The following is a 13,115-nucleotide window of genomic DNA, read 5'->3' as shown; positions in this document are numbered from 1 at the left end:
TTATTCAGCTAGTTAAAGTGTTCTATTGCCTGTAAATGCCTGTATAGCACTGTTCAACACTAATGAACCAGTTATCGATTGCAATCAGCTGGCTGCTTGTCAGCGACTTTAGTGAATTGTAGCCGGTATATTTGGTTTAAAATTTCAATTTTTGCACAAAAATAACCCCAATAATTGTATCTTTTAAGTCACTTTAAAAAACTTTGAGTATTTGCTCAACCTAATTGAATATCAAACCGTATGTTTGGATAAGTATTTAAATCTGAAGGAATGACAATATAATAAGTTCCTAACTATTTCAAATCAAGGAAAATCAACCAAAAGGCAACCGATAACGGGCATATAAAAATATATAAAAATGCTTTTGGCAACTTTCTTTAGGTTACATTTCAAATAAAAAGTAAGACTGTTATGCAAATATTAACCTATTTTTTGACCAACTTATATATAATAAGGGTGTGGGTGTGTCAAGGGGAAAAGAGCGTGTGGTGAGGGTGGGGGTGTGGGACTGTGCATACACAGGGGCACATTCATAGCATACATGGGCGTCACTGCTGCGGCGCAGCCCCCAAAAATGGGGGCATGGCATTCGTGGCAGGCGCGTAATGTAACATTTGGTGTCAGTGTGTGTGTGTGTGTATATGTCTGTAAGTCTGTGTGGGTGTGTATTTGGAGGCAGGAAAAGAGGAAAGGGAGAGGAAGAAGGAAATTCAGTCATTTCATTGATATGGAGAAGAAGGCAAATGGCAAATGGCACACACCAAAAATAAATTGTAAGCAATGCTTTTTCTTTTATTTAAATTTGCGGCTACATTTGGAGCTGCTGTTTTTTTTTTTTTGTTTTGTTGTTGTGGTTGTTTCTGGTATTCGTTGTCTTGGGTCTTGCTTATGAGTTCGATTGGATAAGATATATATATATATATTTAAATAATTAAATATGATTAAGCACAAACAAAATAGCAATTGCCACACTTACTCACACAAAAATAGACGAGCACTCACACGCAAACGTTATAACGGTAACTCTAGTCTCGCTCTAGTCCTGACTATGTACAGTGTGCTAAAACGCCTAAATCAATATATAAATAAAGGTATCGACAACAAACATTCACGTTTTAAAACAGATTTTCTTTTTCTCTCGTCATATGTATGTATATATGTACTGTATGCTTGTATATATATATATATATATATATATATGTATGCATGATTTGTGTGTGTTGTTTTTGTTTCTATGGGTGGAACAGCATTTCATATGACATGTAAGCTGCGAAATTATTGTGTATATAAAAGCTAAAACTTAGAATCATACTTGACGTAATTAGAAAAAAGTATGTTAAAAAAAATGTTCGTCTAAAACAGTTGCTTAGATCAATAGTTACGACAATTCTAGCTGAATGCAACAAAATTGAAGATCACTTAAAAAGACGAAACCATTAACCTAATAATTAAAACCTGACGCCCAACAAATCGAGCTGTGGTTAATTGATTCAAATCGGTTACAAACTATATTGTACAGCTCAAGGCTTTACAAAAAATTTAACTCAATATTACAATAGAAAAAATGGTTGTTTTTAATTAATTAAAATAAACATTAGATGTGATTTGTTTTCATAATATTAAGCCTTTAAATATAAATACATATACAAATATATATATATATGCAGACTTCGTTTTTTTTTTTCAATAGCAGGCTTGCGAACTCAAGTGTTTTATGCTTACTTGGCTAATACAGTTTAAACTAAACAAACTAACAACTATGTATATAAACTCTACGCTACAAATTGTTCATTTTTTTTATATTTTATTTATTTTTTTTATTTAACTTTACACGTAATGTAGCTAATTCGCGGTATAATTATTTTAATATTTATGTTAAACTTTTTTGCTTAAATTTAAGTTCATATATATATATATTTTTTAATACTTAAAAACTACATAAATACAGCCCCTATACAAACCCTACAAAAAAAAAAAAAAAAAAAAAATCACTATTTAAATAAAAACCCCAATAATTTTTCTCGACAATTTCAATTATTTAGTTATTTACATTAGTGCGTGTGTTTTTGTATGTGCGTAAATGTGTGTGTGTGTGTGTGTGTGTGTGTGTGTCTGTGTGTGTCTGTGTGTGTCTGCGTGTGTTTTCAATTAATTTTGGAAATTGACGAGATATGTTTGTATAACAACAGTTGGTCGCTCGTAAACAGAAACTGCCAGTAATTAAAATCTAAAGTGTTCACTTTTACGAACTTTCAATACTTTAGCACTTTTAAAACTTAAGAAAAGCCATTGCGTTAGAAAAATAAATTTTCACAAATTGCACTAAACACACATATAATTTATAAAAGGGACTTTCACATATGTAAATTTACATTTTGTTCTCTCTTCTTTCTAGGCACTTTTAAACAAAGAGCGAGAGTTTTGACAAAGTTTACGATATTGTTCTATGGATTCAATTAAATATAAGTATTATTTTTTTCATAATTATTGTTATTATTATAATTATTATTCATTTTATATTACCTAAGGGAATTTACTTTTAATTTGGATTTTTCTCCTGATCTAAACGGGAACTCGGTAGTTGTTTTTGAAAAAGTAATTAGCAATTGCAAAAAGGGACTTGGCTATTAAAATTCGAATCGGGAATCAAAGCAATCAAAATTAGCGAGCGACTACTGTGTGTGTATATAGTATATATATATATATATATATATATATATAATTTTCTGGTTTGGCCTGGCGTGCTCAACTACAATATATCAACTCTTAACCTAATCGCTGATGTTCAGTTTACTGCTGCTGCTGCTGTTCTTGTTGTTGTTGTTTGTTGACATCACAGACATGTTGCATGTGGCTGCTGCTTGTTGCACGCTCAATTCCAAATTAGCCAACGTTAACTCTTTGTGATCTCCAAATGCGGCTGCTTGCTCTCCCACCACTCCTGTATGCTGTACACCATCTGATGCCGCCGAAACCGCATCGATTCACTGATGCACATCTCAATAAAATCCGATTTCATATCCTGATCGCCCTTTATCAAATTCAAATGCTCCAACAGCTGTGTATAATCCCGACCCGGTCGCCGAATATCACGAAAGATTTTCAAACGCAAATCAATATTATGCTGGCGTGCCGCTTCTCGCTGCTCTTCGCTCAATTCACACTCCACTGAGTTCAGGGGGTCGACATTGTTGTTGTTATTGTTGCTGCTGCTGCTATTGCTGCTGCTGCTGTGATTGCTGTGCGTTGGTGATGCTTTCAGCTCAAGTTTGGGGCTGCTGTTGTTGTGGTTTCTATGCTGAGTGCTGATGTTGCTGCTGTTGTTATTGGTGCTGTTGCTGTTGTTGCTGCTGTTATTGCTGATGCTGCTGTTGTTGTTGTTGGTGGTGGTGGTGGTGTTGCTGCTGCTGTTATGATGGATAAGGCCGCTGCCCCAGTAAAAATGCGGACTGCTGCCAACTGTTGAGGGACTACTGCCGCCAGCTGTGCGTTTGAGTGCATCAAAGCTATTGCCCATCTCCATGTCCAAATTCAAGTCGTGTCCATTGGCATCGCTGGCGTTGCCATTTAAAGTGCTGCCAGAGTTATTGCTGCTGTTGCTGCTGCCGCTGATGATGAGGCTGCTGTTGTTGATACTGCTGCTGTTGTTGTTGCCATTGTGGCACGTCTGCAATATGCGCGAAATTTCCGAGGCATCATTGATATCATTATGACTAAAGTACGTGCATGTTGCTGCTGTTGTCGTCGATGTTGTTGTTACTGTTGTTGTTGCGCTGCTACTGTTGTTTGTTGCTGTTGTTGATATTCCAGCTGCTGTTGTTGTAGTAGCTGTTGTGGCAGTTGCTGCTGCTGCAGCTGTTGTTGTTGGTGGTGGTGTTGATATTGCTGCAGGCGGTGACAACATTCCGCCATGTTGACTCGCATAACCATTGGGCAGCAACAAGAGCGGTGACATTGCTGTTGCAACCTTATGCATTCCCGTTGCTGCTGTTGGCAGCATCAGCATCGTATTGTCGAGTGTTGCACCCACATTGCTGCTATATGCGGCATGCTGCATGGTAAGTCCATTAAGCGGCACATATAAAACGCCGCTGCTGCTGTGGTGATTGTGATGATTGTTATGATTATTATTATTGTTGTTATGGTGGTGGCTGCTGCTGCTGCTGCTGGCCATGTTGCTACTATGCATACTGCTGCTGTATAGATCGCTGGCGCCGTTACTGGCAACTGTTGCAGCTGTGACTGCTGCTGGTGCGACTATAACGCTGCTGCTGCTGCTGGTTGTTGCTATGGGCATTGTCTCCGCTAGAGTTTCTGCTGTTGCTGCACTGTTGTTGTTTGCGCTGTTGTTGCTGGCACTGCTGTTAGTAGCACTGTTGTTGCTGCTGCTGATGCTGCTGCTGCCGCTGCTAGCACTATTGCTGCTGGCATGCTCCGCTTCAATAGCGCGCTCCTCCTCACTAATCCCATTGATGAAATTGTGCACATAACCATTGAGCGGCGTCTCCTGTTCGCAGGCCTCCTCCTCGCTGAAATCAATACTGAAACGTTCCGCTAAATGCGTCGTCGACAAACCAGAGTCGCTGTTGTTGCTGGCGGCAATGATGCTGCTGCTGCTGCTGTTGATGTTGCTGCTGTTGCTGATAATATTACTGCTGCTGATGATGTTGCTGCTGCTGCTGATGTTGCTGCTGCTGATGTTGCTGCTGCTGCTGTTGCCGCTGCTGCTGTTGCCGCTGCTGCTGAGGATGTTGGTGTTGCCAGCGCTGCTGCTGTTGGTGATAATGTTGCTGTTGGCAATACTGCTGCTGCTGCTGCTACTGCTTATGTTGCTGTCGCTGGATACATCCGACGCAAAGCTGCTATTGCTATCCTCATCGAGCAGCATTTCCACATCGCTGCTGCAGCTGCTGTTGCTGCTGCTGGCTACGTTGGTGATGTTGCTGCCGCCAATTTTGGCGCTGCTGCTGCTGCTGTTGCTTGCGTTGCTCGGAGTGGGGCTGATGCTGCCGCTGCGCCTCGAATCAGTCGATGCACGCCGGAATTCAAAGGCACGTGGCAATGGGCCCGCCTTCCGTTTGCGTCCGCGCGATGTGCCATCCAGTTTGCCCTTTGTGCCACCGATGCCACCCATGGGACCAATGATGCCATTGCCGCCACCACCGAGCATTAGATTGGACATGCCCCCACCACCACCAACTAGACCCATGCCGGACATGCCGCCACCGACACCGCCGCCGCTCGATGATGGCAAGTTGTTATTGGCACCGTTATTTGAATTAGATGATTTCATAGGTGCAACATCACTGAGATCGGCCTCATCCACCATGACCATGTGCTTGTCCTTCTTGTATGGATTGCCGAACATGTGCTGTCGCACATTGGTCGGCTCAATTTCACGCAACGGATTATCCTTATTCTTCAGATACTCCTGATAGTTGCCCATTTCGGCAATGGGCAGACAATGGCCCGAATCCTTGGCCACCAAACTCGCCGGCCGCAGGAAACTCTCACGCATCCGTGCTATCTCATCGACCAGATCCCTGCGTGGTATATCGAATGGATTGCGATACGTTTTCGCTGATGACTGATGCGTCAGCTGAGGCACAACAATGGTATAATTATCCACCGGCTCAATTTCCGCATGCAGCTTGGCGAACGTATCCCGCAGCAGTGGATGACGCACCAGATCACGACGCAGTGCAGCACCCGTACACAATTTGGCCGTTTCCACTTGACGGTAAGGCGGTTTTGGTTGTTTCAACTGCTTGTAGACCTTCAGGCATAAATTCTCCTGATCCTGTTTGGCCGTATTCTTAATGTGCTTCAACTGATTGGCAATCGTCGGCGACAGATAGTTGTCAACGTTCTCGGGCAAGAGGAACTGCAGCAGCTGATAGGGCACATTGATATTGACAAGGGCTTTCCGCAGAAATGGGCAGTAATATGGTGGTATCGATCGCACATAGGCATTAAATTTATACATAAGATCATTGGGTGGACTCATGTTGTACTTGTGTATGAGGTCATGTAGCAGTGGCAACAAAGCCGGATAATTGTACGCCAGCACATACAGATGCACCTGACTGAAATTGGGCGCCGCTCGCAGATAGCCAAATGGCAGCTCAAAGCCATGCATCCCATTGGTGACGATCACCTGCCAGCATTTGTTCATCTCCCGCTTGTTGAGGATCTGCAATGTGAGCGGACAACCCTCGATCTCGTATTTATCGACCGGAAAACTGCGCACCAACTGCGGCTCATCGACGGCGGGCGTTAATACCTTCAGCTTTGGATGTGCATCGCGTGGCGGCAGTGTTATCGCCTTCGAATCTGGCCAATATGGCTCCGGCAGCGGCCAATAGCCAATGGGAAAGGTCTTTTGTGTAATATGCTTCTGCACATAGATCATTTTCTTCATCAGCGGAAAAACAATGTCCGGCGTTGGTTCGTTGCTCGTTGTGGATGATGTTGCCGTTGTTACCGTTGCTGAGCTGCTGTTGCTGCTTGTGCTTGTGTTGCTGCCGCTGCTGCAGCCGCCGTTGTTGCCGCTGTTACTGTTGCTGCCACCACTGTTGCTGCTACCACTGCTGGTGGGAGTGCCACTGCCACTGCCGCCACTGGTACTGCCACTGGCACTGGTGCCACCACCGTTGGCCTCCTTAGGCACCATCGGTTCAAATTGGAGCACAACACCCGGCTGCACCTTCTGCACGAGACTCTCGATGCATTGATTGAGGACATAGTGGCTGCGTACGCGATATGATCGTCCGCCGGTTACCTCGCACATCCGTTCAATGGGCGAATCATCATGCGGCACTTTACCATCGACACGCTCATCGATTTTGTTGCCGGGCATACGGAGGACGAGGGAGAATAGACGCTGATCCCAGCGAAAAGGCTCTTTGGTGAACTTGGTACCGGGTATTTGATTGCTCAACGGCAATATGATCTCCTGATGGACACCATTCCGATACGAATAGCGACCGCCATCGGTTATGACAATAATCACCGATGGTTCCAAATAAAATGGACAACGCCCCTGTCCATACGTATCGATGCCAGATTGCATCCGATTTAAATTGAGCAAATCGAAGGCATTGCGCAACGATTCACCCATTGAGGTAAGGCCGTGACTTTGTAGATTTTTTAATTCATTCATGAATGTGGCATGATTCTCCTTCCAGCCGGCCTTAACGTTAGCCGGCGGCTCCTCAAACGTGAGAAGCATATAGCGATCGCCGAGACAATCCTGGGTACGCTGTCGATATTTGAGAAACGTCTCAACGGCTCCTTTGGCAATGTCCAAATACGTTTTTTGCACACCATTCACATACGCTTTCTGGCACATGGACGACGAGGTGTCCACCAGAAAGAGTATGATTGTCATGGCTGCCAAAAAAAAGCCCACTCGTAATCCCCCTTGTGCGCGCTCACGCCTCCTACCAACGAAAATAAATTGAGAGTGAGAATCAAAATCAGAATCATTTGCAAGCCATTATAGATAAACACGCAGTTGCTTTCAATTCAAAATCGCACAGTTATGCTCAGAGATATATAGCACAGAAGATCTGAAAACCAAATATATATTATCTTATATATACTAGGCGTTCCGATATCTTTGCTACTTTTGCTATAATTCTCAGTTGAAGTGGTCAAATAAATAAATTGCAGCACATGTTGTTAAATTCGAATCTTATATGAACAATATTTTTTTTTAAATTTTTTTTTTGTTAATAATAATAATAAAGAAAATTGTATGAAATGAACTTGCCAAAGTTAAAGCAAGTAAGTCCTATTTACTGAAAAGCAAGACTTGGAAAGTCAAAGCCTCGAAAGATCGAGCCCATCATCAATAGTACCCAGACCACGGCTCAAAAGAATAAGGATGCATGGGACCATCATTTATAGAACGAGGTGTCTTTTGGATCGGATTCCAAACAGTTTGAAATTCCTACCAAATGATAAATGCCAAAATAGCTCGCGAAAGGTCTGTGAATTCATTAAAATTGCAGTATTTAATACCAAATTCTAAATCAGAATGTATTTTCGAGCTAAACTATCAACCTCTTATGCGAAACTTACACTTTTTTTGTATTAAGTTTGCTATTTATGTGACCAGTCCATTTTTTTCTTTGACAAATATTGTTATATCTAAACTAAACTTAACTAATCTCAAGATTTTTCTTTCGTATTAGATAAATTGGGTAAATTGTCTAAGAAAATGCCGCAAAAGTTGCGTTCCTTAATTTAATTATCAAATAAGAGATTTAATCTCTTATCGGTGCATTTCATTTGTGGGACTTATGTGCCCATATAACTGTGTAGCTAACAAAACAAAAATTGTTGAACTATTTGTCAATTTGGGTTATATTCAGCTTTCTCAGTTTTTAAGACCGACTTAAAACAAACAAGTCATTTTTCCACAGTCTGTTTTTGTGTTTACTATTTTGGATTTATACTACAGATAAAGAGAGAGAGAGAGAGAGAGAAAGATGGAGAGAGTGAAATGTAAACTTAATTTACCGTTTCGTTTCTTGCGATGTGCGTCCAAAAAGAATTTGAATTAGAGCGCAGTTCGTCAGTCAGCGAGAGAGCAAGGGAGATCTGCTATCAGTATACGTCTGTGTGCAATTGAGAATTGCGGGTGTGTTTGTGTATGTGTGTGTGTGTGTGCTTGTGTTTGTGTATAGTCTTCTTTTTTAACAACTTGCTTCCAACACTGATCCGTTACATGTTGTGTTGTTCTTGTTGTTGTTGTTGATTGTTGTTGCTCCAGTAGAGCTGTTATCTCTAGTGTTTGTTGCTTTTATTATTTGTTTTTTTTTCTTTTTCGTTTTGTTTTTTTGTACTGCTCTTTTGATTTTGATTGCTGCTGCAAGCATTTAATGCCTTGCTAGCAGCATGTGTTATCCTCTTGATGTCCTGGACTGGGGCGATTTGCCCTTTTCCTTCGATTCACAGTGCCGCTTTTATAGTACATGTTGCTTGTAAGAGCTGACATCTGCATATGGGAATATTTAATAACGAACTCTGCAATGAAACACGAGATAAAAAAAAAACAAAACAAAAAACGTGTGAGAACGTTGAACATAACCGACTGCGGAATACTATGCAATCTCGATAACAGGTGGCCGGAATGGTGGGAATTTGCTCATTTATTATTTTTTTTCTAAGCCAATCTTTAAAGGTAATTATCAGAATATATGCCAGAAAAAAATGATATATTTATATTGATCTTTGAGGAGGTTACCAGCAGAATATAGTAACTCTGGCTTTAAAATTTTAGGAGATATTTAGCTTTATCGATTTTCACTTGATGTTATCGATTCAAATTTGCATGTTGCGCATACTCACTTTGTGCCCGACAAAAAAAAAAAGAAAAAAAAAAAAGGCTATTGGCCGATTTTGTAACTCAAACACACACACACACATGCGAAGAGAACAAATGTATATATACGTATATATTTATATGTGTATGTGTGCATATATATATATGTATACGTCCATCACCTTTTTCGTAATCAGAGATAATGCTCTCAAGCAAAAAAAAAAAAAAAAAAAAAAAACGCGCACACCGAGGCCCGAACACGCACAATTTGGACAATAAATGTGCTAATTTCGCTTGAAGAGATCTCTAATGGTGATATTAATGTTCTCTCTTTCTTTTTTATTTCTGATCTGTTTTTGCTTTTGTTTCCTTAGGCTGGTTGGTTTTGTACACAGATGGGATGCGCTTTTGGGTGTGGGAATAAAAGTTTTGCTTGGTTTTCCAACATAAACTCAATTGGCCATACACACACACACACATGCAGACAGAGACAGACAGTCAATTCGAGTGCTCTACAAATTCATTTATTCAGTCAACACCTTTATCGATCGCTCTGTTGGCATTAGAGATGTGCTCGAGCGTGAAAACATTGCTCAAAATATATGCGATCCACTCACGCACGATCACGGCCTGATAAGTATGTACATATATATATATATATATATTATATATGTATGTATATATATGGTACTTATTTTTCAGTGGCTTTCACAATATACACCCATATCAGAAATGTATTATCAAGGCCTTCCTTTTTATATATGCATTTATAAATTTCACAATGCACATAAATACATACATACGTGCGCATACGAGTAGTAACACACACACACAAACACACTTTTGACTAGCAGCACGTGTGCACTTCTCGTTTCTTTTCCACTATCGTCTGTGGCGATCGCGTCACACTCACCCTCACGAACACATCGCTAATTGACAGCAACAACTGGCCAAAGCAGGAATAGTCAAAATTTCTGCAAGTACAGCAAAAGCGACCAAAATCCCCCTCCCCTTCATACGGTTTAGCACAAACCTTAGTCAACTTATAATACATTTTATAAGATATGTTAAATGACGCGCCACGAACCAAAAGAAAAATGTTTATCGACGCGCCTGCATTTGTCATCGCTGTCGCCGCCTTCAGGCGACTAATTGACTGAGTTTTGAGTACAAAGCACTCATTTTCTATTCGAATGGGAGCCCATTCACTCACCCCTCTCTCCATCTCTTTCTCTCTAACACACACACATACCCATATAAACGTATTACATGCGTGCACTACATTCAGCGTTGCCAGATGTCAAAGAGAACGCACAATAGCCCAGCAAAAGCAGATGCTTGCAGGTAACCAAAAACAGCACGTGGATAAAATTATTAACTGGGGTCACGCTGAATTATTTAATGCATTATTAATTGCAATCACAAACACAAAACAAACTTCTTAACACAACACACACACAACAACATTAGCTTTTGTACTGGTGGCAACGCTGTAGCCAGGTAACAATGAGCAGGGGGGACTGGCCACACTCCGGCTATTTACTATATATATATATATCTTTTTTTTATTTATATAGAAATTTGTTGCTGAGATTAGCAGTAAGAAGTATTTAAGGCCATGAAAGCCGAGCAACAACAATAACCAGTGCGATATGTGCAACGACCTTGCCGCACAGGATGACCAATAAAGTTGTAACTTTTAGTTGTTTATTAAATGTATGTACCGGCGAGGAAGAGGAGGGAGTGGCAAGGTGTGGGAGTGCTCATTTGATAAACGACATGATTAGTGTGACCTTAATTTTAAATGCGACATAAGCACGAACGACAACTAATTTGCATGTGTAGTGGAAGTAGCTATGCGTTTATCGGCTTCTATCGAACATTGATACATGAACACACTGCAACGTTGCATTTGATTGTGATAGAGCGCGCCAAGCTTTCAAATGTGTTATCGTGTCTACAATTCGCAGCTGATTGTGGGCGGGTGCGCAGCAGTTGTTATTATTTTCGAGTTAATACAAATTCGACAAGAACAATAATTGTAGTTGTGTTTTCGCAACGTCACAAGCACACACACACATACACACACTCCACACACACACACTACACACACATACACAGACACTCATCATTCACGCACAGCATCATCATCATCGTCATCAGTGAGAGTTGATTTTATTTGAGTTGTGTGTTAAAAACGCTGCGATATTTACAACTGAAGCGGATTGAACTGGACGGCAAGAGAGCGAGATAGCAACGTTGGCCGTTGGTGGTGATAACAATCAGCCGACACAAAAAAATTTCAAATATTATATTTTATTGTCAACATTAATCGGGAATATTCAGTTACTATTCCTGTATTTCCGATTGGACGGACGGACGAACGAGTGCCTGAGCAATTTTTTATTCTACGTTATTTTACTTTGTGCCAACAAAAATGTATTACCACCTCAGTTCGTCTGTCCGTCCGTCGACGCGCTCTCAAACCAACGGCCACGCACGCACACACAGTTAAAAAAAAAAGAAAAAGACGCACACACACAGAGAGAGAAGCATAAGCGAACGTTTGCATGTGTGTATCTGTGTATTCGGTTGTATTATGGTGCATAGCCCAACGTAGCACACAAGCAACAACTTTTATACGCTCGCTCTCACTGCTACTACTACTGCTGCTGCTGCTGCTGCTCCTCCTCCTCTCTCTCTCTCTTGGCGCTCGCTCATCCAAACAACCGCCCCCGCTACCCGACCGCGCGACCGTAACAACCCAGCCAGGCAGCCACCAACCCACCAAGCAACCAATCCACTCGCCAACTGACTGACTGACTGTCGGACACGACTCTGATGATGATGACGACGATGGCGCAAACGACCGACCGATCGACTGAGCGACGAACGAACGGACGGACGGATAACCGAAGCAACACGACCACTACACGACCAGTGGTGGCATGTATATATGTATGTGTGCAATTTATTTGTATGTTTACTTGTAGTATATATCTCAGCAGGCGGGTTAGTTTGTTTCACACATACACACACTGCGGCCGTCCCTCTCGTCCCGCATTGTCGCCTTTTCTTTTGCTATTACATTTGCTTCTTTTTTAATTTTGGCGCGGCTAGCCAACCAACCTCTCTGTTCAAAAGTAAAAAACCAACTGAGCCGTTGCGATAGTTGTGAATTTTGCTGAATATCGATAAGCGTCGATACATCAGAGCGGGGGTGTTGATTATTGAGACGACACAGAGTTGGTTTGATATTTTTAATTTCCTAACATATTGCAATCAGCTGTAACACGTCCAGTGTTTCGCAGTGGGCAACGTCGGCTAGCTCAGTATTCCCAGAGGTGGGTAACTCCAGCCTTGCCCGTGGACGGTACAGACTCAAAAAAAAACTCGACCTACACAACACTACATAAAGACCCACATGCACACACAAAACAAACGAAACAGCTGACGGGTCTGGTGTTTATGGCCACGACGTACCCGCCCTTCCTGCAATGGGCCTGCACGGATTTGATTTGCCCATCGCCCTTCAATTGTAGTTGACGACTAATTTATTCCATGCTCCCGGTGATTCTCCCCTGTATTTAACTTGCTCTCAGATCATCATCATTTCCTTATTAATTAATTTATTAACAAACATTATATGGTATAATATAATAATTACAAAATACGCCGCCTTGCGAAAAATGCCGCTACATGCAACGCTGATCTCGCTGACCCTGCCAACCTGCTTCCCCTTTTCAGCAATGTGGCCCTTTAAATTTCACTTTTGGTGGTGGTA

General features: G+C 41.6%; 1 protein-coding gene across 1 annotated transcript; it reads right to left on the bottom strand.

The window, feature by feature from the left end:
- Positions 1–2,517: 2,517 nt before the first annotated feature.
- Positions 2,518–12,460, bottom strand: LOC6565577 (integrator complex subunit 6). The gene is made up of 6 exons (XM_043216055.1): positions 12,319–12,460; positions 8,527–9,033; positions 6,578–7,442; positions 4,847–6,448; positions 3,830–4,630; positions 2,518–3,775 (listed from the first exon to the last, which is right to left on the bottom strand). The coding sequence occupies exons 3-6, from the start codon at positions 7,388–7,390 to the stop codon at positions 2,894–2,896; spliced, it is 4,098 nt and encodes a 1,365-aa protein (XP_043071990.1). The 5' UTR covers positions 7,391–7,442; positions 8,527–9,033; positions 12,319–12,460; the 3' UTR covers positions 2,518–2,893.
- Positions 12,461–13,115: the final 655 nt, after the last annotated feature.

The sequence above is a fragment of the Drosophila grimshawi genome, unplaced genomic scaffold, assembly GCF_018153295.1.
Source record: "Drosophila grimshawi isolate 15287-2541.00 unplaced genomic scaffold, ASM1815329v1 contig_848, whole genome shotgun sequence".
Lineage (NCBI taxonomy): Eukaryota > Metazoa > Arthropoda > Insecta > Diptera > Drosophilidae > Drosophila > Drosophila grimshawi.
Note: the sequence above shows the minus strand (reverse complement) of the source record. Positions and strands in the feature narration are given on the sequence as shown.

What these genes read in the sequence shown, in the direction of transcription:
- LOC6565577 (XM_043216055.1), bottom strand. Translation starts at nt 7,390, where the DNA reads ATGACAATCATACTCTTTCTGGTGGACACCTCGTCGTCCATGTGCCAG. An exon ending in CCACCAGCAGTGGTAGCAGC is followed by an intron (nt 6,449 to 6,577) that starts AACAGTGGTGGC and finishes ACGAGCAACGAA; the next exon opens with CCAACGCCGGACATTGTTTT. An exon ending in ATAGCAGCTTTGCGTCGGAT is followed by an intron (nt 4,631 to 4,846) that starts GTATCCAGCGAC and finishes AGCAACAGCAGC; the next exon opens with AACATCAACAGCAGCAGCAG.